This window comes from Haliaeetus leucocephalus, unplaced genomic scaffold, assembly GCF_000737465.1.
Source record: "Haliaeetus leucocephalus isolate CR32 unplaced genomic scaffold, Haliaeetus_leucocephalus-4.0 Scaffold317, whole genome shotgun sequence".
In the NCBI taxonomy this organism is placed as follows: Eukaryota; Metazoa; Chordata; class Aves; order Accipitriformes; family Accipitridae; genus Haliaeetus; species Haliaeetus leucocephalus.
The window spans coordinates 2658290-2683789 of record NW_010972753.1 but is presented as its reverse complement, the minus strand read 5'-3'; the positions used below and the strand labels follow the sequence as shown (position 1 = coordinate 2683789).

Sequence of the window (25500 nt, the reverse complement as noted above, 5' to 3'; positions counted from 1 at the left end):
GAGAATGCAAAATAGCAACTACTCTGTGAGAATTTATCCTCTGTTATTAGTGCAGGCAAAATGAGTCAATTAAAGCATTTCTGTTGAACTACTTGTTCTCTCAAATCCTTTAATTGCTCAGCTAAGTACAGGAAGATTAAAATAGAGAAACCGTTTGGGAGAAGATCATATTTGAGTACATTATACTGAATTAGTCTCATCAACCACTTGATTTTGCAAGAAGTTTTTCTTTCAGCTTTTGAAGAGTGTTTCTGTTCTGGCAAAAACATTAATCATGGATTGCCTCAATTGAAATTTTGTGCATATTTTTCCCTCCTCAAGGGTGATGCAGAGGGTGACAAGTCCCTGGAAATCCATGCTGCTTCAAATGAAGAGCGAGCCCGGAAGTAAAACACCAGATCACTTGGCATCAAACAGGTAAAGGATAAAGACTGATAATAGTATGTTGCTACAGCAGCAAAATAATCTGGAAAAGCTGAACATTTGCAAGTTTGATTTGTAGTTCTCTTCATATTGATGAAGAAGGAGAGGAAGACAGCTGATAATTTTGTCTTGACATTTGTCAAGAATATGCATGCTCCTTAACACTAAGTTAACTAATCTAAATTCTTCATCCTTAGAGCATAGGAAGTAAATGTATGTCTCCTTCAAGGGTTCCGAGTTAATTTAGCAAGGCCTTATTAATGTGGTGATTGTTGTGCTTGGGGGTTTGTTGTTTTTTTTTTCCTTCTTCCCTTCTCATTTCTACCTCCCATACCAAAAACCTCTTTGCTGCCTTTGTCACACCTGTGCAGGTATGAAGGAGGGGAAAGAAACCCCTGCCCTGCTGATAACGTTTTCTCTAAAGAATCATCAGTGCTAGGGTACAGCCTTATCTTACAGCCTGTAACAGTCCACGATGTGCCTGACCTTTCATGGTGAAGTACCTCCCTAATGACACGTGCTTCATCAGTCGGGAACGAATGCTGGAGGAAGTGGAGGCAGTGTTTCCCAGGTCTCCGAGCCAGAAGCTCGAGTTGAGACACCAGTTCTGTTTCTGACTTGGCCACTGAGCTGCTTTCTAAACTCCAGCCAGTCCTGTGGTTGTTACAGTTTCTAGAAAAGCAAAACAAAAACACTCCCTCAGCTGTTTTTTAAGGTGGTTCAATTTCATAGGGCAAAAGTTGCTCTGTATTTGAGGCTTGTTATTACTAATGGTAATGTAATTGAGCATCATTTAGTACAAAATATCAGATAATGTCTGCTTTGTTATCACTTGATAAAGGATGTCTTTTCTGAACGTGCTTTCTAGTTGCTTGTCTTTTCCCTATATTATTTTCATGTTATGTTAAAGACTTATTTTTCATCAGAAAGTGATCCTAACGTTGTAGGGACTCCTCACTATTTTTGTAAGCAGTGTTCCATTTACCAGAAAAATTCTTTTTTTTTTCCTAACTGCCAACTGTGTAAATAGAGTCAGGATTTAGAAAACTGCACCATTTTTTTTCTTCTATCCATCATCACCAGTCACAAATGTTTGCAGATGTGATGGAATGCACACATCTGCTGAGCAGCAGCGTTCCACTGTTACACGGTCAGCTTTAAAAGCAAAACTAGTTTCTAATGTTGTTTCCCTACAAGGGAAACTTACAAGGGCAAAAAGGTATAATGACTGGCTGATTTACTGAATACTTTAGTTTTTCATTCAGACATATGAATATAAAGTGTTTAAGAGTACATGGTTTCCAAGTATTTTATAAAATAGCCACGTAAAATAAAAATTTTAAAAAAGGAAGAACAGGTTTTGTTTTGAGTAAAGATACCCAGGAGAACCAAGAGGAAGAACAGCTTCTCTAAAATTCGCTAAAATGTTGTGCTTATTGTGAACTAGGACAGAGCTACTAAATGATAAAAAGCCAGGAAAATTGAACTTTTGTTTACATATGTTCGACACTGTACAAATATCAAGGTTCATTACAAACAGAAACCCGTAAATAGCTTTGATTTTCTTTTAGCATTTCTTACTGTGTGAATATAGTTTCTGGTAGGTCGTTATTCACTTTTTGAAATGCTAGTGTGTTTTGCTTAAGGCACATTTTCTTCTGGTGGGGGGTGGTGGTGGAAGGAAAGGAACAAAAGCTGTCAGGAAGACTTACACTAAAGTTGTTATCTAGATCCTTTGTCCTGAGGATTTTAATCATAAGTATAGTCATGCTGTAAGTAAGTTTTGAGGAAAACCTCACTAACAGCTGCTCTCAGATGTTCTACTGTCTTTCTCTTTAAAGAGTGAAGATAATTGCTCAGGTGCTTAAAGTACCTGGGTGCTGCTGGTTTTGAAATTTACTTGCTTTACAAAGTGTTATTTCTGGAGGAGATACATAAATGGAACTGCTAGATTTTTTACCTAGAGCAACCAGATGGTGAAAGTTCAATTCAGTATCAATTTTCAGCTGTTCAGCGGGGGTGGCGATTTTGTTACTTCTGCTTGAAATAAAATCCAGTTATTTAACTCTGTACCCAACTCCAGATGTGTTGTTGGATTTGGGTGATCCCAAAGGTTAGAGAATGCTGCTGTGGTCTTTGAAAAGACATATTTGTTTATTCTGAATGAGATCAGTCCTGAAAGTCTCACTGTATTTTCAACTGTTGGCAATATTCCTCGTTGAATCTGGTTACTGAAATAAATACAACCTCATTTTCCTCATAAAGAATTGCCGCAGCATGGGTCTCTGAATTGTGAATGGTCAGCCAAGGACAAAATCACTTTGAGTTAAGAGTCAGTGACATATTTCTCCATTACAAAAAACAGCAGCATTGCACCTCTTTTATTGTAGTATGTTTGTCATCAATAATTTTATGCAAACTACAGCTCAAACCACAACCCATCATGGGAGAAGCAAGCTTTAATTTTATCCAGCTGTTGTGCTGAAGAGTTGCATGGAAGTGGCATGGCTTTTGTTTTTCTATGAAGACAGCGTATCTCATTTTCACCCTGTTCAGGTTCTATATTGATGTAATTCAATTTCTTTGAGTTAAATTACCCTAGCTTTACACCAGAGTAAGTGAGATTAGGAAGAAATGCATTTGATGGGAATGAAAAAGAGTTCTTTTTGAGAAAGTTGGTTTATTACACAAAATTTCAGTTGGTGTTTTGTTGCTGTGAAGTGTTCTTCCTCTTTTGTATTTCCATACAGTTCAACTGTAGGAATCGGTTCTCAAGAGCAGACATAATCACTAGTGCTCTAATGTCAGTAGTATGAAGAGTTAAATATCTTTGCTAGATGTAAATTGGTATTGAGAATGTTCCTCAAAGAAATTTTGATCAACTTGCTACATCAAAGGAAAAAAATTTTAATTGTACTTTGACAATGGAAAGAAAAGGTCTATGATATTTAATTCTGCTTTCTCCCTCTTTCCCTTTCCCTTCTTCCCCTCTGTTCCCTTTCTTTGGTTATAGGTGAATAAAAAATATAGATATGAGCAACAATTTCCCAAGAAAAAGAGGAAAACCAGCTGATGAATCCATTTTGATTTTGAATGTGACTAACCTGCCTCAGGAAAGACTGATGGTGTGCTGCTTGGGCTTCTGGTATGGAATCTGTGAAAGGACACTACGTATTTTGGGTCAGTCTTGAGACCTTGTCCTCAGTTCTGCAGTGGGACTCAAGTCCGCCCATGCTTGTCCCATTGCAGCATCAGCATTGCAAGTGGCAAGTCTCTAAATTCCTCAGTCTCTTGTTATTATTTATATATAAAATAAAATTCCAGTTAGACAAAATGGTCCTGGTTTTTTCCCTGCTGTTTCTTTAAACCCATGTATGTGACATTTGCACAATCTGTGAACGGTTCTCGAGATGCTGTTTACAATGCCTGTATTTTTTAGCAGTGAGGAAAAGCTTAAAGTAGCATGATGTTTTGGCTAACATTAGCTAATAGAATTACGAATGAGAACAATTACAATGACTCTTGTGTTTTGTCTGAGTCTCCCCCTCCTTCCTATACAAATCTTCTGCCTCATCAGTGCCAGCGGGAGGTATATAATGAAGCGTCTGTGAGTTCCTGTCTAGTAGATGGATGGGAATGGAGCTATTAATGTTTGTTCTTGTTTTTGCTTGAATGCACAGCTCAATGGGAACCAGAACGTTACAGTGGTGGGAACGAGCTATAGAATAACTTGGCTGTTTCCTTATTCCCAGCTAGGGGAGGGGAGGGAAAAGTGAAGCGAAGGGAAGTACAAAAGGATTTCCAGCATTTTGAAATCTTTGCACAATAAGACCCTTTCATCATTTGTTGCCATTTCCATGAGTCTCTCTACTGGGGCATGATGCTTCACAAGTTACTGTAATCCAAGTAGCTCGGAGCATTTAAAACTGTGTTGGTGAGTCTTAAATGTTCCTAAATTAATCAGTGAATATGAGGAATGGGGGAAGGATGGAATTAAATGTGTGCTTGTATGATACACTAACTTTCTAAAAGGAACAGGGAAGAAAATGCAGAGTAAATCGGATTCAAAATGCTTTTAAAAATTTTTGTTATTATTTGGTTAGGTATTCCAGCTGAGCATATTCCACAAACTTTTAGAGAAAAACAAACAGACCTTGGCAATGCAAATACCAGTCTGTGTGGGCATTATAAAATGGGCCAACTCTTTCTTAATTACAGGCATGAGGCATGTGGTTGCCTCAGGCAGAAAAACAGTATCTCCCAACATGTTGAGTGCGTGTTTTTATGATGGCTTTAGGCTGGTAAAGATGGATGTTGACTTAACAAAGAGAGCAGAGTTCTTGTGTGGGGTTTGGGGGTGTGTGTTTGTGTTCTTTACTTTAAATTGGCCAACATGGCTCAAACAGGCTTGGGAGGATCAAAGCAGTGTTTTTGTCAGTAGTGGAAAGGAAACTTGGGATGCATCGGTCACAGCTGTAACTGCTCTGTTACACCAGTCTTGCAATACGAGCAGAGATGTGTTTCTTCCCTTGAAGATAGCCCTTCCCTTATGCATTCTCATGTCCTAGAGAAAATTATTGCCACTGAGTTAGGAATACAGATTTAGATGCCTGTATTTTTTTCAGTAATATTTGGCATATGCCACATTGGCATTTAAGAACATAATTGCTTGATAATATGTATTTTCACCCCTAGACTCCACCAAGATGTGCTTTCCTCATTCTCCTTTTTGATGCAGTTGTTAGCCATTCTGTTTCTTTTTGCTGCCTGGGAGAGCAAAGTGAACCTTTTCATGTCCAGTCTGTTTCATTAGTTAATCCTCATCAAACACAACAGCTTTTAATCTTTAGTTTACATAGGTATGTGTGTGCATGTTTGAAAAATCCTGGGTTAAATAAGTATCACTTGACTTAAATGCTTTTTACTTGATCACATCTTCATACTGCATATTTACACTGCTCCTTAAAAACATTGCAAACGATAGACATCAAAACAGAATGCTTTTATCTAGCAGGAAATGACTGCGTCGAGCACCTGCAAACACACATGACGAGGAGATGGTTCCAAAATGTGAGCAACATAGCCTTCACTGAAATCCTTCCCTTATGTCCTCGGTTTGTTACAAGTACAGGAAATAAAAAAAAGTTTCATGCTGGTAAGAGCACAAGAGATTGTAAACATTCAACTGGCTTGGCACAGACTTTCCTAATGAGGAACAGGAGAGCAGTTGATCAGTGTTCATGTATATGTGTACGTCTGTACACACACACAGGTGCCATGGAACTAATTTGTGTACATGTGTTATCTTTTGCCTGACTTTGCCTGTAGATATTACAACAGAGGCTAAAACTGGTATATTCCCCGTGCAAGTTTCATGTTAATGGTTTGGTCATCCTTCCCCTCAAAGCCTTTTGGCTTGGTAACCGGAGTCCATGCATCTGGGGAAACAGTGTTCTCATCTCGGCATCCTCGGCCATAGTGGCCGTTAGCAGGTATGTTGGGGCCAGATTGCAGTGTTCTCTCTTAAAAACATGATCTTTAATCTCTGCAGCATGTGAAAATCATAGAACTGGAGATCATCAGGCCGGCCTATGCAGCCCTCGGTGCTGGGATAACAATTCCTGGAGGTAGTATGTAAGTTGTCTGAGTAAAAGTGGACAGCGTAGCCTCTCCTCTTGCTAGAAACAGCATCACCAACCTGGAATAATCCTGCTAGCCCAGGTAAATATGCACAGTCTTGCAGCCTTGAAGAAAAACACAGTATTTTGCCACAAGCGTTCATTGCAAAAAATCTGGTTTAGACGCAGTGCTCTCATGGCAGAAGGCCCCAGACACGGGCTTATTAGCAGAGGTTGTAACTGCAATGTTTTGGAGCATCCTCCTTACATCTGTCACCTTCGAAGAGAACTGTAACTGCCATGCACTAAAGAGCAATGTTGATATGGAGACAAATGTACTCTTAAACCTAGAGAAAAGAATTTCCTGGGAGTTGAAGGGGCTTGCTCTGTTCTGTTTATTACCCCTGGCAGAGAAATGTTAGTGCGAGCATATTTGCTTCAGAACAAATACCAGCTGCTGCGCGCGTTTCTTTTTCCTTTCTTTTTTCTTTTGTAAAGGTTATTTCCGTACCTTCCCATAAATCTTAAGCTCCTTGTAAAGCCGGTTTTATCATAATAAACTGCCATTGACAAAGAACGTTTTGGCTCCTCAGGCGTGCTGGGGAGGCCTGCACAGCTTCCCGCTGGACCTTCTGGATGCAGCATCTCAAAGCAGGACCGGCTGTTGCACCTGGATGGCCTGGCAGCTGTCTAGGTCAGCCCCACTGCGGAGTGGTTTTGCCAGGTACAAAAGTTTCTTGTTTACAAGGAAAATGTTTGATAACAATATCTTAACTACAAAGCAGAAGTTGCCTTAGCAGAAAAAAGATGTTTCTAGTTGTGTAAAAACCCCCTGTCCTCTTAAGTCTGGACCGTTAGCTGATTCTGATATTTTTTGACTTCTTAAATTGACCGGAGCTGACAGCTTTCTCAAGGTCTCTCTGGATGCAGTTGGTATATTGATGCAGTTGTGGTGGTGTCTCCTGTTTCGTGTCAGTGAAGTTCATTACTGGCCATCTCTGGTTAAAGACCCAAGACAAGATGAAAGTCCAGATCAGACTTTGAAGTTTGTGGATTCCACTGGAATGCTGCTCTCACAGCTGTGTTTTCAAACTGGTGTTACTGGTAGCCATTGCATTGGTGTTGAAAGCTTGGAGAAATCAAAAGTGGGCTCAGGGTGTCTCACATCTGGTTACCAATCTTCTTCCTCTAAAAATAACTTTCTGCATGGGAAATGGAGCTACAATTCCTGCACCAGACTAAGCTGTTGGGCTCTCTTGACTCCTCCTGGCCTTTCCTTTTGGGTGCTTTAAAGGTCTAAATCTCCCAACTAACACGCAAAGCCAGACAGTCATGTGTGCAGCGTCCAGCTGTGGCAGGTAAGCTGGATGTGACGCTCCATCACCAGGCCCAGTTACATGATCTTGTTATTCGTAACCTTTGCTGGATCTTCAGGAGAGAGGAATATCGATCCCGAGTGACTTGCTGCTGTGTGCCTGGGAATAGAATAGCCGTGCAGCGTGCTCAGGCTCGCGATCCCAGAGTCTTTGTGCCCACTGTGAAAACAGCAGTGGGGGCAATGGGACAGCTTGGTCAGGGAACTTCTCTTTTTGTTTGTAGTGTGAATATAAACCTGCACAAGGCTCAGGAATTTAATTCAATAGAGACTAAAGCTAAAGGATGTGCTTTACATGTAGTCTGAGTGTCCAGGCCTTGTTCAGCAATACTAACCTGCCCCATGACTAACAAGATGGGTCGCTTGCTACGTGCTTTTTGGCAGCAAGGGTGGATGCGGTGTTGGGAAGGCTGTTGCTGCCGTCCTTTACCCCTTGGGTTCGTCAGTCCTTCTACCCAGGGAAGGTGGCCAGCAGCCCTGAGACTGCTGTGCCGACGAGCGCTGTGTGTGAGAACCTCATCTTCCCGCCGGGGCTTGCTCAGCGTGCGTTTTAAGGTAGCAGTGAGCTCAGCAACCGTATGCCAAGAGGTGAACCTTATTTCTTCCTTCTTTGGTTGTTACTGTGCAAAGTCCACAGGACTGTACCACCTCCCGTACCAAGATCTTTCAAAATCCGGTGTTCTGTGTCCCACTGCATCCAAATCTTTCAAGTCTTAACCTGAAGTACCTTCCCTCAACTCCAGGGAGCAGCACCGGTGCCTTTGAAGAAGTAATCTGTTTCTTTGAACTGAAAATGAGCCACATCAAGCACTTGGCCAGGAGTGCTGAGGCACCCTGCGAGCCCGCTGTGTCCCTGCTCTGCAGGCACCAGGCTTGCAGGGCAGAGGAGGACAGAAGGAAGGAAGGACGGATGGGTGGACAGATGGACAGACATCCTGAGCAGAGGTCTGCGGCGATGCTCCCTCCCTGCCAACTCGTGGCTTTACCTCAGGGACGTGGACAAGCTCTCATTTTCCCAGCGATGGGGGGGACGCTGAAGCACGAAGCCAGAAGAGTCTTGGTGGCTAAGGGTCATAGGCAGGCAGCTGTGGAGGCAGCTCTCACCACCACGGTTTCAGCCCCTTTACTTTCTTTTTTTGTTGTTAAAAATTGCATAGAGAAACATGCAGAGTTAGCATATCAATCCACAGTGGAAGAAAAGGAATTCGTCCCTTCCCCCCAGCCCCTGCCCTAGATTAAGTTCACTAACGTCCTCTCTGTAAATTTAGCAAGCTTCAGACTCACTTCCTTTTGTAAGGAGACCTGAAAGAGCCATTTCCTGATTCGTACAGCGCTCTTGTATGTACCCACTAAGTGCTCATTCATGCCGTGAATCATAAAGGTAACCTCCGTTCAAACGATACTTTGGCATTGGACAAAAAAAAAGAGCATTGTTATTCAACACAGCACGCTGAAGTCATCTTTGCATTTATTGAAGAGCTGCACCAAGCATCGTTTACAAACTGCCCAAACTAAAATGGAGCTGGTAAAAGCACCAAAGCCAGCCCAAAGCAATATGTTTACTGTCGTGTGCCGGGCTTGACACATTTTCCATATCCTGCCAGAGATGAGGAATGGCATCAGGAGCTGCGAGTGAGTCAGCCTCGGCCCCGGTCCAGTGCCAGGCACCGTGCTTACGCAGCAGCCTCGCGGGCGAGCCCGGGCAAGCTTGGGGTTTGGTGCAACTCTTTGTATGCTAAACTGAATGAAGATGCTGGAGAAAACTCAGCTGCTGCCAGCAGCAAAGGACGTATTTTCCTCTCTGGGGTTCAGTGGGAGATCAGTGAGGCACAGTCTGTTGTGTTTCTGCCTCCTGTGCTCGCCTCCGGGTTCGTCTGACAATAAAAAAGATGAGTTGTTACTGGCTGATGGAAGAAGGAAATGTGCATCTGCGCGGCTCTCCCCCATCTCTGCCAAAAGAGAGAGCGAACCAATTCATACGTCATGTTGGAGTCCTCTGCCACTTAGCAGCTTTTGCACAGCATCCAACTGTACAAGGACATGTCCCTGGGGCCAAACAACCTTTGGCTGTACTTTTGCCTTGATGGAGTAAGATCAGTATGATCTATCCTTGTACAAGAGAGCAAAACACACAGATGCTAAAATCAGCAACTGTGTTTTGACCAAGAAGAAAACAGTAAAGGGGAAGAAGTCTTTGCTTGTGGAAAAAAAGAGGTAACAACATAAATGTGAGCGCATCCTCTTTTGCTACCACGACCCTTCACAAACTCTTTAAAAAGCCAGATATTTACCCGTTGCTTTTTAGCATTATAGTTTTCACGCTATTCTCCTATTTGTAAATGAGGTTAGCCTGCCAAGGAGACTCTCCTGTTTGAGGAATGTTAGAGGAGCGGTGGTGTAAAAACACCCTCAGCCCTGGGCTGTCCAGTGACTCACACCCAAAAGTGACAGAACTGTGGGAGCAAAAAAACCCAAGTGATTTTAGGTTCCTGGTGGGTGAGCTAAGGTGTAACACAGATGTGCAGAACTTGCTACACACCACAGGCCACAAGTCTCTGAGCTCAGAACGTGCTGTGCTCGGAGCTTGATTTTTGTCCTGGAAGGCTACAGGGTTAACTACCATGAATAAACTCATAGCCATCAACCCTAAGTAAACTGCTGTAAATAAAATCATAACCGTTAAGGAGTGGTAACTTTAATTAGCAATCCTGTGGGATTTCCCATATGTTTCTTTTTTAACTTGCAGAGTGAAAGGCATGAGGGGAGCAGTTTTATTGGCACACGAGTTCTCCCCTCTTCCCTTGCAGCTGAAAAACTGCTTTGCCAGTGGGAAGGCTGAGGAGCATCGTGTGAACCACCCGGCTCACCCACCAGCCCCGGAGGGATGCTCCTGGAGCATGGAAGAGCTCAACACCGTCCCTCCCAACTTGAAAAGAGGGACCCTTTCTGCCCACGTCTGCAGGAACTCAAGGCTGGGCTCCCTAGGCAGAAGATCCCGTAACGTTTCCATACTTGATCGTTGGCTTAATTCTCTGCACCAACTTGGTTGCCCTTACCTTTCTCCTCTCACTGTGTTTGTGACCCCTCTCTCTGGTGGATTTTCTTGGCTTTGCCCGGAGCACCTCCCTGGCCCGGGGGTCCTGCTGAGGTCTTCCCAACATTTTTGTCTCACCTCAGTAATTTTCTTGAGGAATTCCGACACCTCATCGACCCTGCTTTCAAGATTTCTCATTTATGGATTCCTCAAGCTCCTTCTCATGTATGGTTACCGCTAGCAGCTTTTATCACCGATTTTGAGACAGTGTTTCCTTAAAACCTGGTCTATTTTGAGGTTAAATTACTATTTAAGTTAAATTACTATTTATTACTATGAGGTCAAAATTACTATTTTGAGAGCTGGAGAACAATAAACTCACTCTCTTTTAAAATATAATTTATTTTAAATGTCAGGGGTTTGAGCCAGGTGAATTTGTAGTGGTGATAGCTGTGCTGGCTCCACGGCCCCATCTGACCCCGTACGGGGAGGGCCTCGGCTCTACGCCGACACGTCTGGAGGAATCCCGGTGCCCCTGGAGCCGTTATTCCTAGACACGTGGTGCGTGGGGCCGTGGCACATCACCCAGTGCTGACGTGGGTGCGTGCAGGTTGTCTCCCCACGCTGGCACAGCAGCAGCCTCTTCTCCCTTATGGGAGAAGCTGCAGATCCAGGCGGCTGTCCCTAAAAACCTGGCAAGGGCGGCTTTGCAGCGCTTTTGGCACCCTGTAGCCAAAACCATCTGAAAGGGTGTTACGGCATGCCTTGCATAAAAGGGACGGGTTTGAAGGACATGCGTGTTTATTTACGGAGAGATTGGCATTGCATTTGTTTTTCTAATGCTCCCTTTCCTGCTCTTGTGAAGGCAGTTATGGGGGGGCAGCTGTCCCGACCGGCAGGACGCGGGGGTACCCTTGGGCAGGTGAGCTCCTCCGACCTGACCTTCCCTCTGTGCTGAGGGCAGGGACAATGGCAAAACTGGAGAAAAAAAGAAACATCAGAGCAAGAGAGAGCTAAAGTGTGCACTGTGATCAGAAAGGATGCAGTGAAAGCATGCCAAGAAAGTATGGTAGATTTTTTTTTTTCATGTGTGCTCTCCATTATTGAGTTTCTATCCCCACCAGTAAGGATTAGTTTCCTACCTTTCCCTTCTCCCTTTTCCTATTCCCAGCTCAGCAGTACAGTTGGAGGGGGGCCACACTCCTCCCCAGGTTAAAGCTTAAGAGATATTTTTGTGGGCGACTTCTAGTCATGTAAGAGGAAAACTTGTTGTTTTTCCAGGATGCACAAGGCTGGAGACAGGCAGGTACCCAAGGACGCAGCCCTCCCAGCCCTGATTTCACTCAAGGTGCTACAGTAGCCCTGTAAGTCTTGTTAGAATCACTTTTTCCTAATGTACCCTTGTAGTTGCAAAGGATCTTTACATTATTTATTTTGTGTTAGGGAACTGCAGAGGCTGAGTGCGAATTTGTGTGCAGAGGAGAAACCCTGCCTACTAATAAATCTAGTAGAGTTTTCTCCCCTTCTTAGGTGGGATTTTATTTTTTTCAACAGTATGTTCATAACAAATGTGAGAATTAGGTTAGATCAGATCATTAGATTAGATTGAAAGGTAATGCTCAAATGCATATTTCATAATGAGTTTTCTTTTGATTGCACTAGGTAATATATTCTTTAAATGTTTTGACGTTTAAACATTTGACTTCAGGAAAAGGAAATTAACATGACATTTTAAAAAAATTCATAGAGAACAACTTACTTGTGGCACAGCATACAGAAGAGCTGCTTGCTTCTCCTGGGATGGAGTTTTAGCCATTGATTTATTCATCTGATCTATTTAATTTGTCCTAAAAAAAAAAAAAAAAAAAAAGAGACAAGCAAAATTGTGCTTTGAACAAAGAAGAAGCTATCTGGGCCTCTCCAAGCATGCCTGTGCAATTACAGTGCCCTCATTCTCTTTATAGATTAACAAAAGCCTAAGCCATCGATTATCGTACTGAAAACAAAAGTAGACACCCTGAAGTAATATATCATATGATAATCCCAGTCCAGTGGTGGGTTTGGATTAATACATGTTATGAAAAGCTTTGCTGAAAAGTGTGCCAGATGTTTTTCTTGGTGCATGCTGCGTCTCGTAACCTTTTAGCAGCCGCAGCGGAGGCGAGGATTTCCTGCTGAGCGTTGAGTTACCTGGGCATTATTTACACTCAGATGAGTCAGTGAAATGAGGGGTTGTCGCAGGGTGGGAAAGGACAGATAAAACTGAGTGTCGCCGAGCCTCTGACTAAAAAAGAAACTGGCAGGCATCGGATGCCCAACCAGTGTTTTCAGGGCTGGCTCGCAGGACGTTGGTATTGCAGACAGCGCTGGTGCGAATGCGTGGTGTCGGGCTGCGCCGAGGCCTCTCGCAAGGTGATGGCCCAAGGAAGGTGGCCCTGAGGCGATGCTGAGACCCTGCACGCTGCATGCCAGGGCAACATGGGTGGCCCAGGGGCTGGTGGCAGGTCCCCCTGCCCTTTTTCCAAAAGGAAAGGCAAGAAAAAAAGTCCAAATGGTGCCCAGCCACCCCCTGCCCTCCAGGGAAAGAGGGAAGATGGGCTCGCTGGAAGTAAACAGGATTGCACTGGAGACGTGGCTCAGCCATTAGTCATCCCTGCCACGGGGCTCAGCGGGATGTGGGCTCTCCTCCCATGCCAAAAAGCCCTGTAGCACATCCAGGGAGGCAGCCAGCAGGTACCGCCTGGGGCCTGGGCTCTTCCCGGGGCTCCTAGTCCTTGCTGCGGGGACCAGCTCCTCGTCCTGCTGGGACGTGGCTGGGGACACGCTGGGGCTGCCTGGTGGAGCGTGTCTTTCTCGGCCGGGCAAAGGACACACAAAACACAGCACTTGGTTGCAATAGGCAGCAGTTCCCAAAAGAGAGGGTAGAGTACACACTTGTTACTGGTGGTTGTAAAAGTCTCTTATTAAACGCTCTAATAATACAGTTGCTTGTCTCAAGAATAAAACACTTAGAATAAATTACTTTATACATAAACGCAGCGTTTAGTGTCTCCAACACACTTTCTGTAGTCTTCCTTGCGGAGTAGAGTGGAATGGAATGGAATGGCTCAGTTGGAGGGGACCTACAATGACCATCTAGTCCAACTGTCTGACCAATTTAGGGCTGACCAAAAGTTAAAGCACATTATTAAGGGCTTTGTCCAAATGTCTCTTTATCACTGACAGGAAACCTGTTCTAGTGTTTGACCACCCTCTTGGTAAAGAAATGCTTCCTCATGTCCAGTCTGAACCTCCCCTGGCGCAGCTTTGAACCATTCCCTCGCATCCTATCACTGGATCCCAGGGAGAAGAGCTCAGCACCTCTGTCTCCACATCCCTCCTCAGGAAGCTGCAGAGAGCCACGAGGTCAAGTCCTTCTCTCCAAACTAGACAAGCCCAAAGTCCCCAGCCGCTCCTCAGAGGACATGCCATCCAGCCCTGTCACCAGCTCTGTCACCTTCTTCTGGACACGTCCAGGGACCTTCACGTCCTTCTGAAACGGTGGGGCCCAGAACTGCACACACTGGCTGGCCGTGCTGTGTTTGATGCCCCCCAGGATGGGATTTGCCCTCCGGGCTGCCAGGGCACACAGCTGATGTACTGAGCCTGCTGTCGGCCAGCCCCCCCAAATTCCTTTCTGCAGGGCTGCTTGCCAGCCACTCCTCTCCCTGTTTATGCTTGTGCCCAGCATTACTCCGTCCAAGGTGCAGAATCTGGCACTTCAACTTGTTAAATTTCATCCCATTAATCATCACCTAATGCTCCAACCTATCTAGATCCCTCTGCAAGGCTTCTTGTCCCTTCAGAGAGTCAACTGCACCTCCCAGCTTGGTATTGTCGGCAAATTTGTTAATGGTGCATTCAACTCCTGCATCCAGATTGTTGATAAATGTATTGAATAGAACTGAGCCCCGAGGAACACCGCTGGTGACCAGTCACCTGCCAGATGTAGCCCCATTCACCACAACGCTTTGAGCTCAGCCCTTCAGCCAGTTCTTCACCCTGTGACCCTAAACCCGCGCATCCCACAGTTGGACATGGGCACTAGAAGTTCACCATTACTCCTTCCATAGAAAGAACACAAAAACACATCATGACCAGCTGCAATTTATGCACTATTTATGCACATTATCACCTAGGTACTGTATTTGCTGGGAACAAAGTAAAATCCCTCTATATTTCTGTGGGAAAAGTCTTTTAACTATAGCTTTAATGGAGCAAAAGAAGATGAACTCACGTACCTGTGCTCACTCGCACATTATACGAGTTGCACGCGACTACGAGGCTATGTGATTTAATAAACTACATTGAAGGAAAGGGGATTTCGTTAATGGCGGCAGCTCTGCCGGGTGTCCATGGTGGTCGTTGCCCAGTGTCGCAGCGAGGGCTGGTTCAAGATCAGCCCTGAACATCTTCATGGCTCGACGCGCCGGTCCTCTCCCCGAAAGTGGCTGTGCAAGCTCCAGCTGCTGGCCGAGGCAGTGGCCGAGTTTGCAGGGTTTTGGTAAAAGAGGTTCTCTGGAAAAAACACATTTACGTTTCGTGCCAGCTGCGTTGCAGAAGGCTGGGTTTGGGAACGCCTGCTGTTTCACTGCAGGGCGCTGTATTTCTTCGTTTACAAAACTCAGTGTATGTTTTACCCAGCGTGCCGGGAAGCAGCCTGTGAGACAGGGAGCCAAGTGTGTGTCCGTGGCCTCGTAACGCGGCCTTCGCGTACCATGTTCAAGTCCGAAAGTCTCTTCAGGCAAGACGCTTCCTTGTCTGAAGGAGAAGTGCGAGCTTCCCCTCCCTGTGACGTAAAATGGCTGCCGAGGGGGCCCAGCAGCGGAGTGGGCCCACTGCCGGCCTTCCCCTCGGCATGGCGGAGCCTCCCCGCCGCCCAGTCAGGTCCCCAAATGTCTGAGGAGGAAGGAACCCGTGCCTGCTCCCCACGTCTTCCCGTGTTTACCTCAGCGGGTTTCTCCTCCGTCGTGCTCCCGCCACGGACCACAGCGAGCCCACAGCCGTGACTCTGGCTTTCATGTCCCCACAGGCACTAAATCTCGTCCGCCACGCTGCAGAAAAGCCGTCTCGGATGAAACCGGGCTCTTCCCAAATCCCGTTTGCCGTGTCATGAGATTGCCAGGGCTCAGCCTCGCTGGAAAGGGACGTTGTTTTGGCTTCGACTCGGCGCCGTCGTGCGTCCGCGTGGCGCGTTGGCAGAAGATGTCCCCCGTGCTGCAGCCGGGCAGGTTTTGCCATCTGCGGTAGCACCAGAGACGACGTTGCCCATGGCATACTTGTCTTTCCGACCCTTTTGTTGCAAGCCGCACGTGGCTTTAGGTGGATTTATATTTGTTCTACGTCCTTTACACCTGATGCTTTGTATTTTAAATGAAAGGACCATCAAGTCTTGGATCCCAAAGGCTCAACGGCTTCTCTAAGAAGGAACGGAGATAACGTCACGTCCTCCTCTACACCTCACGGAACCCTTCTTGCTTTTAGACCTGTGTTAAGAGGACCTTTGGCTTTCACAGTCCCGTGCTTATTCCAGAAAATACCCCAGCTGAGAAACCAGACGTAAGTATGCGTAAGGGAAGCCCCAGCTGCCCAAACTGCGCTGGAGAGGCACGTGGCTCTGGGTGCATAGAGGCAAACCTGGTCCTGCCTGGGAATGAAGCAGGGATGCCTGAGTACGTTGAACTGCAGGGGTGAAAAGTGCTTAGGCTTTTAACAGCAATACTGTTAAAAACTGTTAAAATGCTAGCTTGCTGATGCTAAGCCCAAATGGCAAGAAAAGGAGCTCTGAGGCTCTGATTCCCCACAGGACTTCTGTAATCAAATGTCAGTCAAATCTTGGTGACGGCAAAGCCAGCATGGAAATGCAGGATAGTTTTATTACTTCCCTGTGCTGAGAAGGTAGTCAACCGATGCCTATAAACCCTGAGTATTTGCTTATGAAGAGTTTATTTTTTTTCTCTGGTATTCTTTAACCTTGTCCTCACTTCACCATCATTTGGACCAGCTGTACTTTGTAATGCGGTGGACTTTATCAGCCTTTTTTACAGTCTGCCAGCTTTCAGAGATATGTAGTTACATGACATGGGTGCGCTTCCTTGCCTGGCTAAGAACAGCATACATTGATTACCACTGTCCCTTGAATTTTCAGCTAGTTTTGTTTTTGTTTAAAACTGGATTAATATAGTGTTATTTCTTTGATGCTAGTGCTTGTTACTGCCTCTGTCTGCCCGTTCTGCCTGTTGTTCTTTAGCAACAAATAATTCCTGCTCCTACACCAGTGAATTCCATGCTTGCTAATCCACTGCGTTATGGCTAATGAGATCAAGCTGAGGTAAAAATAATCCAGAAATTATTAACGTATCCCAGGAATTCACCTCTGAGACTTCTGTTTTTGCAAAATAAGAGTCTTCTATTTTCTTCTGATTACATTTACCTGGAAAGAATGAAGCCTAAACCAGTTCCCTTGATGCCGTTGCCTCCGTGGGGCACATAGCTTCCCGTGGCAGGCTACGTGGTCAGCCCCTGCACATGGCTTCCCTTCATCACTGCAGACCTCCCCTCCTGCTGCTTTTTTGCTTTATGTTTTCTGCCCCAATGGCAAAGCTACAGCTCTGTACAGAGGTTATTACCTCTAGGAGTGGTGAACAGAGATTTTGATCCTTCACTCCACATTAACTCTGAAAAAAAATTAAAAAAAAAAAAGACCCATGTGCCTGCAACTGTAGCTAAAACATATTCAGGCTGTGTGGTGGGAAATGTTCTTGTACATTTGTGTTAGCCCATGGTAGGAAGTTGACTGGGGAAAAAAAAACCAACAAAATTCTACCATATGAACTGATTGCAAAAGGCATGAGACTATAGACGCAAGCTATGAGTCCTTTTGTTTCCTCCTGTACAAGCTGTGCGGTGGTGTTTCTATGTCGGTGACTGAAATGTGAAAGTTCAGGGAGATTGTGAAGAGCCCAGGCTGAAGTTCGCTCATCTTGAGAGCAATTAGAGGAAGACTGTTTAAAGGTACCTTTGCTGTGGTATCTGGGTGTCTAATTATAGTAACCAGCTTTGAAAAATCTCACCTTGCACATTTACCAGTGTGTTTTGAAAACACCACTGCAATATCCAGGTTAGTTGGAAACACTGATGGGCTTTCATGTGGAAAGCTACCGTCTCTTTCATGCTTTTTTCCCCAGGTGGAGGAAGGTTTCTAGTAGGAATTTCAGGGGTTCATGTCCCTTCCCCACACGGTAGGCTCCTGGGAGGTGATTTGGAAGACATGAAGCCAGCTCGGCATACTGTACAGCAAACCTTCAGGGGGGACGGACACCTGGTTTTGTCTTCCCAAAGCATAGTCTTTTTAACCCGTTTTGGTGGAGAAGGGAAACAGAGCTCAAGAAAATGGAGATGCCTTTTCCCTTTGAGTGAACATAACCAGCTCACATCTGCTGTGTGAATAATAGAAATACACAAAGGTCCAAATGCAAATAAACAAAACTATTTAACTTAGAGGTGTTTCTGCAAACCAGTGTTTGTTCTTCATCCTCCTGAGCTAATTATCCCCTGGGGTTTTTTATCTCTTTCTTTGGCCGCCAGTAAATCTGTGAAATGAAACCGAAACTGGTTTGAAGATGGAATTTCCCCCCTCCTCCCTCCCTGTTTTCGGTAGAGGTGTGTACCTGTGCTTTATTCTGTTATTACCCACGGTGAGTGTTTCTGATTGCAGAAAAATTCAGAGCGCGGTAGGGCGAGGCCTGAGGGACAGGAGAAATGCACCGGGCTGTGCTCCTACCCCAGAGCCCACGTCCAGCATCTTCAGCCTTCCACCGTCTCCTCCACCAGTTCACTACGGGGACTGGTCTGGGCTCTAAAGCCCTTCACCAAGGTTGCACTTACCAAAAACCTGCTTGACAGCAAAATCTTAGCCAGGTCTTGGGGGGAAAAAGGAAAAAAGTCGTGGGAGGGAGTCGCGTCTGCTTTGAGTTTGCTTTGAGTGAGATTAAACATTAGTGGCAGGCACACTAGTCATGTGTTGTTTTGTTTCAGATAGCAGCTAATGCCTTTATTTAAATTGCAGCCACTTCTCTGAAACCTGAGTTCCAAAAAAAAGCATGTTTAAGTAATCCTGCCCAGGCAAGCAGAGCAACAGGGCAAAGCTGACTCTGTTATGTGAGGTGAATTATTTAAACCGAGGCAAACGGCTGCGTGCTGCAGGTTTCATCGGCGCTGGGGTCAGTCGGCGCGTGTGCGTGCACGGCTGCGTGTGCACGGCTGTGCGTGCGTGGTTGTGCGTGCATTCCTTCAGCTCAGCTTTAGCTTCCCCAAGGAAATAAACTGCCCAGTCAACTGAAAGAAAGGGAAGCATGAAGCACGTCTCTGTGCTAGCCTCCAGCCCGGGGTAACGCTGCGCGGCAGTGAGTTACGCAGTGGTTTCCCGAGTCCCTGCTCAGTACGTAGCTGGTGTTTTCCCTGCAGCTGCGTCAGCGAGACCTCCGCCTTCGGCTGGCCAGGCTCCAGGGTGGCAAGGCTCTCAAAACAAAACACCATGTGCAAGAATGCATTAAAGCACCTGCGTGTTCTTTGGGGGGAAAAGTTTGCGCTGGCTTTTTGAGTTATGTTGAGAGCAAAGGCTCTTTAAAAGAAGAGGGGAGGGGGAAGGGTTGTTTTTCTCACCTATGTTATGTTTTAACTCAAATGATGTAGACAAAAAAAACCAAACAACCCTTCCATGCTGTCGCTATGGCTACGGCTCAGATCATTGTGCAGGAGCCTGCAAGCAGGAAAATGCCAAGCGGAGAGGGGGCAGCGAGCCCGGCGCTCCTTCTTCTTGCAGCCGGGTACAGTCCTCCGCCGTGTCCTCCAGCCACAAGTTTGTCCGAGGCCACCTTTCCATCCCCACCTGGTAGGAAAGTGGAAATGCTGCAATTGCAAAATCTGCTGGCTGGCTCGGCACGAGGAGAACTTCCCAGGTCAGGAGCTCGAGAGCAAGAAGGCTCTTTGTACCTCACCTCCACAGAGATGTTATCAGCGCTGTCATAACACCCACTCTCTAACTCTTCCCCAGAGGCTGGCACACTGCAGCATGGAAATAGGGTAGCGCAGAAAGCTGACATACCTGCAGGCCCCACGCAAACCCGGCGCCTGTGCTGTGATGGATTCCCACTGGCGCGATACCAGTGACCAGCTCAAAGCCTAGTGGTATTGCTTAGCCCCCATCATAGGCTCGCACTGCAGCTTGGTGGTGTGATCGTGATGCTGGAAACGAAGAAAGTCAAGCCAGGTGAGGTTTCTGCCGTGCCTAAACCCGCAGAAAATACTCTGCTGTACGTCTCGATGGTAGTCACAGAGTCACCTTGGTCCCCCAGTAGTTTGAAAAAAAGTTATTGAGGGAATTTCCTGAGGCATGGCATTACCACATCGGTCTGTTGGAGACTCTGTTACCATAACTGTGAGAGTATTTCCGCTGGTTTTAAAAACCCTGCCTCTTAGTAGGATCTTGGTGAAAGTCACATCTGAAAGGTTAGTCCTTGTCTTTACTTGTGTGAATGTTTAAAATTATCACAGTTGGCTAGAAAAAGGCTTCTCATTTAGCACTGCCTTGCTTGTTTTCTGTGACTCCCTGAGAATCTATTTATTTCAGCAGAATTTGTTTAGAGAATGGCATGGTAAACTGCATTGGCAGAAGAAGATGAACAAGATACGATAAACACTTCTAAATTGATTGAAAATTTGACTAAGCTGCTTACTTTCCTAATTATAATGCCTAATTAGTTAGCTTGTTCCAATCAGTCATGCAGCTTTGATAGCCTTATTGTGCTCCAGAAGACTGGGGCCTGAGATTTAAGCAGGTCTGTCCTAGATACCTAATGAACTGTTAATTTGAAAATAAAAACATTCTTAAACTGCTCCACTAGTAATCACCTTCTGGAGTGATACACGGAGCCAAAAGCACCAGCTTAAAATAACTTCAAACCAGATTCCATGAGGACCGAGATGCACTAGTAGGTGACCGTAGCTCAGAGAGTTACCAGTGAAGTTACTGCAGCTACACTGGTGAGAAGCTACAACACCCTGACGCTCACTGAGAGCTGCTGGAGCCCATCTCGTCCTTCCCAAACTGCCTCCAGAGATAGTTCCCGGGCTGGTTCATCAGGTGGGCTTACTCCCACCTCCTCCGGCCCCCTGAATTGCAGAAGAGTACAGGCTCAGCAAGAGCAAGTAGGGAGGTTTGTAGCCTAGCATTTAACCTGCTGTCAAGCAGAGATTTCTGTTCCTCTCAGGCAGGAGAGGGATTTGAGCCTGAGGCTCCTGCACATGGTCGAAGCTCTCACAGCTGAGGTGCTGCACAAACACGGGGAGTGTCTGGAAATGACTATTTCTTATGCAGAACCCGATCTGCTAAATGAGGGTAATTTACATGACAGATTCTGGGCTCAGTCCAGCCTGTGTTTGTCCAGACAACCACTTGGACATATGCTACCTTCTGCTCTCTTCCAAGAGCTCCTGTATTTCTTACTGGCCTTCTCATTCCTGAGGCAACAGCTGACAACTGTATCTCACACCTGGGCAAGCTGGCACACTCCTGCCTACGCCTTAGTTAAAAACAAAAACAAAACAGAAACCAACATCAGTTTCATGCTAAATGCCCTGCATGGCCTGCTGCTGGCGCTAGCCAGAGGGACATTGTATTCTTAAAATTAGTTTAATACTGCCCACGGTGGAAGCTGTAGCTCCCCACTGCTCCCTAGGATGAGGAGACATCTTCCAGATGACACGATACATGCAGTGAACAAAATCTGTTTAAAAATTTTATTTAAACCAGTGCACGTTATAAGGCAGGTAAGCCTCTTCCCTTCCTTTGAAGTGAAAGCAGTGCTGGCCAAAATTGAAGCCTTTTATTGGAGGGTTACCACAAAGCAAGAGGAGAGCAGTGTAAAACTTGCACGCATCCACTTTCACCATCAACTTAGGGAAGGGCAGACACAGTATTGCAAATTTGATAAATTTGTTTCAAAGCCAATGAAAAAAATTGATGAGCAGGGTTGTTTTCACTTACTGCCATGCACTACACAGCACTGAGGCACATGCAAAAATTCTGCACAGCATCTGAAATCACATACATAAACCCAGATTACCAGAAGCATTCAAGTTTGATGTTTTAAGAATCATGTAAGGGAGTTTTGTGGTTTGTAAAGATACTTTCTCCTACTCCTGACCAGTCAAACCTATTTTTGTGATTTAGGCTTTGAAACTACAGCTAGATGCACCTTCCCCCTCAAGGTTACACGCCTCTGACCGAGGTGCTCTGCAGTTAACTGAAAGTCCCAAGGAGGCAATGCCACAAGCTCCGGATTTTCTGGAGCTGCTTTCCAGCGAGCAGAGACCTGTAGCCACATTTAGGGGCTCCAACTACACCAGCTATAACTCCAGTGTAGTGCACTTGCACAGAATGCGTGCTGGACAGTGTGCTCTGTACCACACAGCAAGGAGAGGTTGATCTCAACGCCCCCCCGAACACCCAGCTTCAGCACAACCGCTCAGAACCCTGGCACCAGGTCCTGCAGCCACATGAGTGCACCTTCGATCTGTCTGGGACTGTGGTAAAATCAGGCTTCACTCCTGAAAACGTCTGGTTGAATGAGAGAGTCTTTTTATTAATTTGCATGTTATGTAAGTGAAAACAGTATGTGAGAATTAAAGTCAAAACTACCACCATGAAGTGAAAACACTATTTATTTTTATAAAAGGCAATAATTAAAACAAACCCTACCAGTGTGTACATTGTACACATTTGAATGACACTTACAAGAATGAAGTTTCCATATACAAAGATTACAAGCCCACACTGGTAAAGGATGCACAAAAGCACATACACAACTTCAGAGATGCCTCAACTCCAGATCACAGTACCAATTACTCTATGACCACACCTGCATAGCATTTTCATTATTAGCATCCACACTACTTTATTCCACTACAAACTGTACACAGAAAGCAAGAAGGAGTTTATTCAGAGAGCATACATATTCGCAGAAAGAATTTATTTGCTGGAATAATCTCTCACTCTTCTGTTGCCATCTTCAAGAGATATTCTTTGTCAATTTTGAAGAGCCTCCACCCCTCCTCAGTGGACAGATCAGAGGCACCCCTTCTCTTATAGAACCTGATGGACGGTTCGTTCCACTCCGCAACAAGGAAGTGCATACTGCTGCAGCGGCACTTCACAGCAACCTGCAAAAGTGTGTGACATGACACGTTTCAAACAACAGCCCCAGATGATAAGCCTAGTGAGAACTGGCAACTACTCAGCAACTAACTGTGTATCGCCAGAAGTCATCAAGTTCATTCTGGCAGCCACTTCAGTACTTGTCACTGTTTAACAGACTCTAGACAAGGTTTTAAGCTGTCTAGTGTCCCATGACCTCCTTTAATTTAACTCTGAGTAGTGCTGAAGGAGCAGCTCGCTCTCATGCGGTTAGCAGAAGAGCAAGAATACTGCCTTGCCATGTGTCCTCAGTTCTGCTGGTTTAGACTTATCACTTGGACATACCTGACTCAAGTTCTTCAGAATTTCTGACCCAATGCCCAGTCCTAAAAAAAAAAACCAACAAACAAACCACACAACAAGTAAGTTTTAATTTTAAAGAAGCCCTGCAGGAAGCAACTCATCTAATTCTGTAATACATACCTCTATACTCTGCCATCACATAAAAATCTTCAAGATACAGCAGTTTTCCAATCCATGGATCGTAAGTGAAGTAATACATGGCAAAGCCCACAATGCAGTGTTCTGAAACAAAGGGTGTAACTTCAGCTAGTCTGAATTTAAAAGGCAAGAATATCAAGTCTTACATGCATATTTAAACATACAGTTTGATTCTGTGACATGCAGACATTTGCTACTAGGTTAGAATTAAGAATGAAGTTTGCAAGTAAGCACACAACTGAAAATACAGGTTCTGACAAACTTGTATCAACCTAACAGAATGAAGATTGCTCTTGCCATACCCTGAAATCCTCAAAAGCACTAGCATAGTAAGTGCTAACACAAGGCTTTTTTTCTACAAACAAATGCATACCCTACCGATCTATTGGCATTTCCACTCTCGAATACAAGTAGAAACTTTACACAGCAGTTCAGTCTAGATGATTGCCCCAACTCTGCTTCCTCAGCCACCAAAACAGTTGGTCAAACTCTAAAGAACACTGATCTTTCAATGTATATTCCTCAGTAACTACACTCTGCGAGAAGGCATGCTCACAGGCCACCTTTACAGCAGCACTTCCAGCACCTCAACTTATGCTTCCACTGAGAGCATCATGCCGGTTTCTTTACCTTCAGCACCATAAAGTCAAGGTAAGTAAAGCTGCAGCTTCCATTATAATTCTGTGGCTCAGCAGGGAAGAGAAACCAACTCTTCCAACTGCAGCCCACTCAAACCTAAGCCTTGAGTATTTTAACTACATCTTCCACAACACTCTGCACATACTCTAAGAGAAGCGTGCAAACAAATTTCTGATCTACTGTGTCTTTGGTAAAGGTTTGGGAATAGCACTTGTCCCTGTAGACCTTACCTCATATTATGATCATCTACTTTATTGTGTAACGGATCTTTTAGTTACCTCCCCGCCCATCCATGTACACGGAAGGGCCATGTACATGGCGAAGCTAGAGACTGTAACCTGAAGATTGGGGACAAATTAAAGAAAAAAATGTGATTCAACAGGATTACATAAAGGTAAGTCAGGGTCAAACAAGAAAAGCCATTTAATTAACTGGAGTCAAGTACATTATGTTATACCTGATCTTCCCACGCCTCCAGGATTAGCAACTACTTCAGCAGAGCATCACTATATGTTACTGCATTTAACAGTTAACCTACTCCTCCTACCCCAACTCACTGGCGGAACCTTACGTATAATCGATAACATTAAGTATAAGATGCCTCTCATATATTTACCATCTAAAAACAAGTATCAGGAAGCCTCACCTTCAGACGACCACTGTTCTTTTGGCACTTCTGCAACCAGACAGTGGTAGAAAGGGTGCTCGCCAAAACCATCCTCAAGCAGTTCTAGAAAAGCAGAACAAATCGGCACCTGAGCTACAGACTCTGCCACTAGGCTACCAACCCGGCGACCAGACGCCTCCCTTATACCTTTCTCGGTTAGCACCACTTGATCCTCCATGTCCTCGTACTTCGCTAGTTCCTGGAAGAGAAGGAGATGTGAGCGGACTCTCCCCGCTGCCGCTTCCCTATTGGCCGCTCCCCGCCCCCCCGCCGCCTTGCGCAAGAGCTTGTTTTTCCTCACACAGAAGGGCAAAAGTCCCCCCCCGCCTTCCCCTACCCCACAAGGCTGCGGATCTGCCCCAAAACCCGGCCGCCCAGCGCGGGAAGACCGTCGCCTGAGGAGACGACCGTCGCCTGAGGAGACGACCGTCGCCTGAGGAGACGACCGTCGCCTGAGGAGACCTCCGCCCGCCCGCCCCCCCACCTTGATCAGTCGCAGCAGGTCGGGGCAGTCCTCAGGACGCGCGGCGCGGATGCTGAACGAGGCCATTTTCGACGGCGCTTCCCCCTGCGGCCCCCTCGGCTGACGAGTCCCCGATGTGTGAACAGGAGGAGCAACTGTTTCTTCATTCGTGTCCCGGGCGCGGCGGCCACCTGCGGTCAGTCAGGCTGCGAGCATGTCCCGCCGGCGTTGAGCAGATCGGCGACCCTCCTCCGGCTCCCGCTCCCTCCCCGGCTCCAACTCTGCCCGCCGCCCGCCCCGCCTTCCCTATTTATAGACGAGGGTGCTCCGCCTCTCCCCGCACGCAAGCCAATGGGAACGCCTGTGCCGCCCGCCCTCAGCCAATGGCAGCGCCCCTCGCCGCAGTCTTGCCTCAGCCCGCCAGCAACAGCTGGTGCGGGGTGGCTCGTGACTCGCCCCCTCCCCCGCCGGCGCACAATGGCGCCCCCTAGCGGAGCCGGGCGCCGCCGCAGGGGGCCCGGGTCCGACCCCCCCCCCTCCCCGCC

At 46.0% G+C, this 25500-nt stretch overlaps 2 protein-coding genes across 12 annotated transcripts in view; one reads left to right on the top strand and one right to left on the bottom strand.

The window, feature by feature from the left end:
* Positions 1 to 19289, top strand: part of APOO (apolipoprotein O) — a 47626-nt gene extending 28337 nt beyond the window's left edge. The window contains exons 8-14 of one of the 8 annotated variants that reach the window (XR_774592.1): positions 322 to 417; positions 3437 to 3568; positions 5752 to 5915; positions 6635 to 6765; positions 10163 to 10413; positions 11316 to 11372; positions 11732 to 12262. Coding sequence is in view for 1 of the 8 variants with exons in the window: in XM_010571295.1 (XP_010569597.1) it covers positions 322 to 390 (69 nt within the window). In the remaining 7 variants the exon portion in view is untranslated. Of the gene's footprint in view, positions 1 to 321; positions 423 to 3436; positions 3604 to 5751; positions 5916 to 6634; positions 6766 to 10162; positions 12264 to 19279 lie in introns of those variants that run through there. The other 7 variants (XR_774587.1, XR_774590.1, XR_774591.1 and 4 more) reach the window with 7 other exon arrangements.
* A 2906-nt stretch (positions 19290 to 22195) lies between these two features.
* Positions 22196 to 25241, bottom strand: SAT1 (spermidine/spermine N1-acetyltransferase 1). Of its 4 annotated transcripts, XR_774584.1 has the most exons (7): positions 24977 to 25241; positions 24640 to 24691; positions 24472 to 24555; positions 24056 to 24163; positions 23169 to 23270; positions 23031 to 23071; positions 22196 to 22711 (listed from the first exon to the last, which is right to left on the bottom strand). XR_774584.1 is itself a non-coding variant. In XM_010571284.1 (6 exons), the coding sequence occupies exons 1-6, from the start codon at positions 25040 to 25042 to the stop codon at positions 22541 to 22543; spliced, it is 516 nt and encodes a 171-aa protein (XP_010569586.1). In that variant the 5' UTR covers positions 25043 to 25241; the 3' UTR covers positions 22196 to 22540. The 4 variants fall into 4 exon arrangements, 3 of the variants coding, with proteins under 3 accessions (XP_010569586.1, XP_010569585.1, XP_010569587.1); XM_010571284.1 differs by lacking the exon at positions 24056 to 24163; XM_010571283.1 differs by lacking the exon at positions 24056 to 24163 and having other exon boundaries at positions 24472 to 24691.
* Positions 25242 to 25500: the final 259 nt, after the last annotated feature.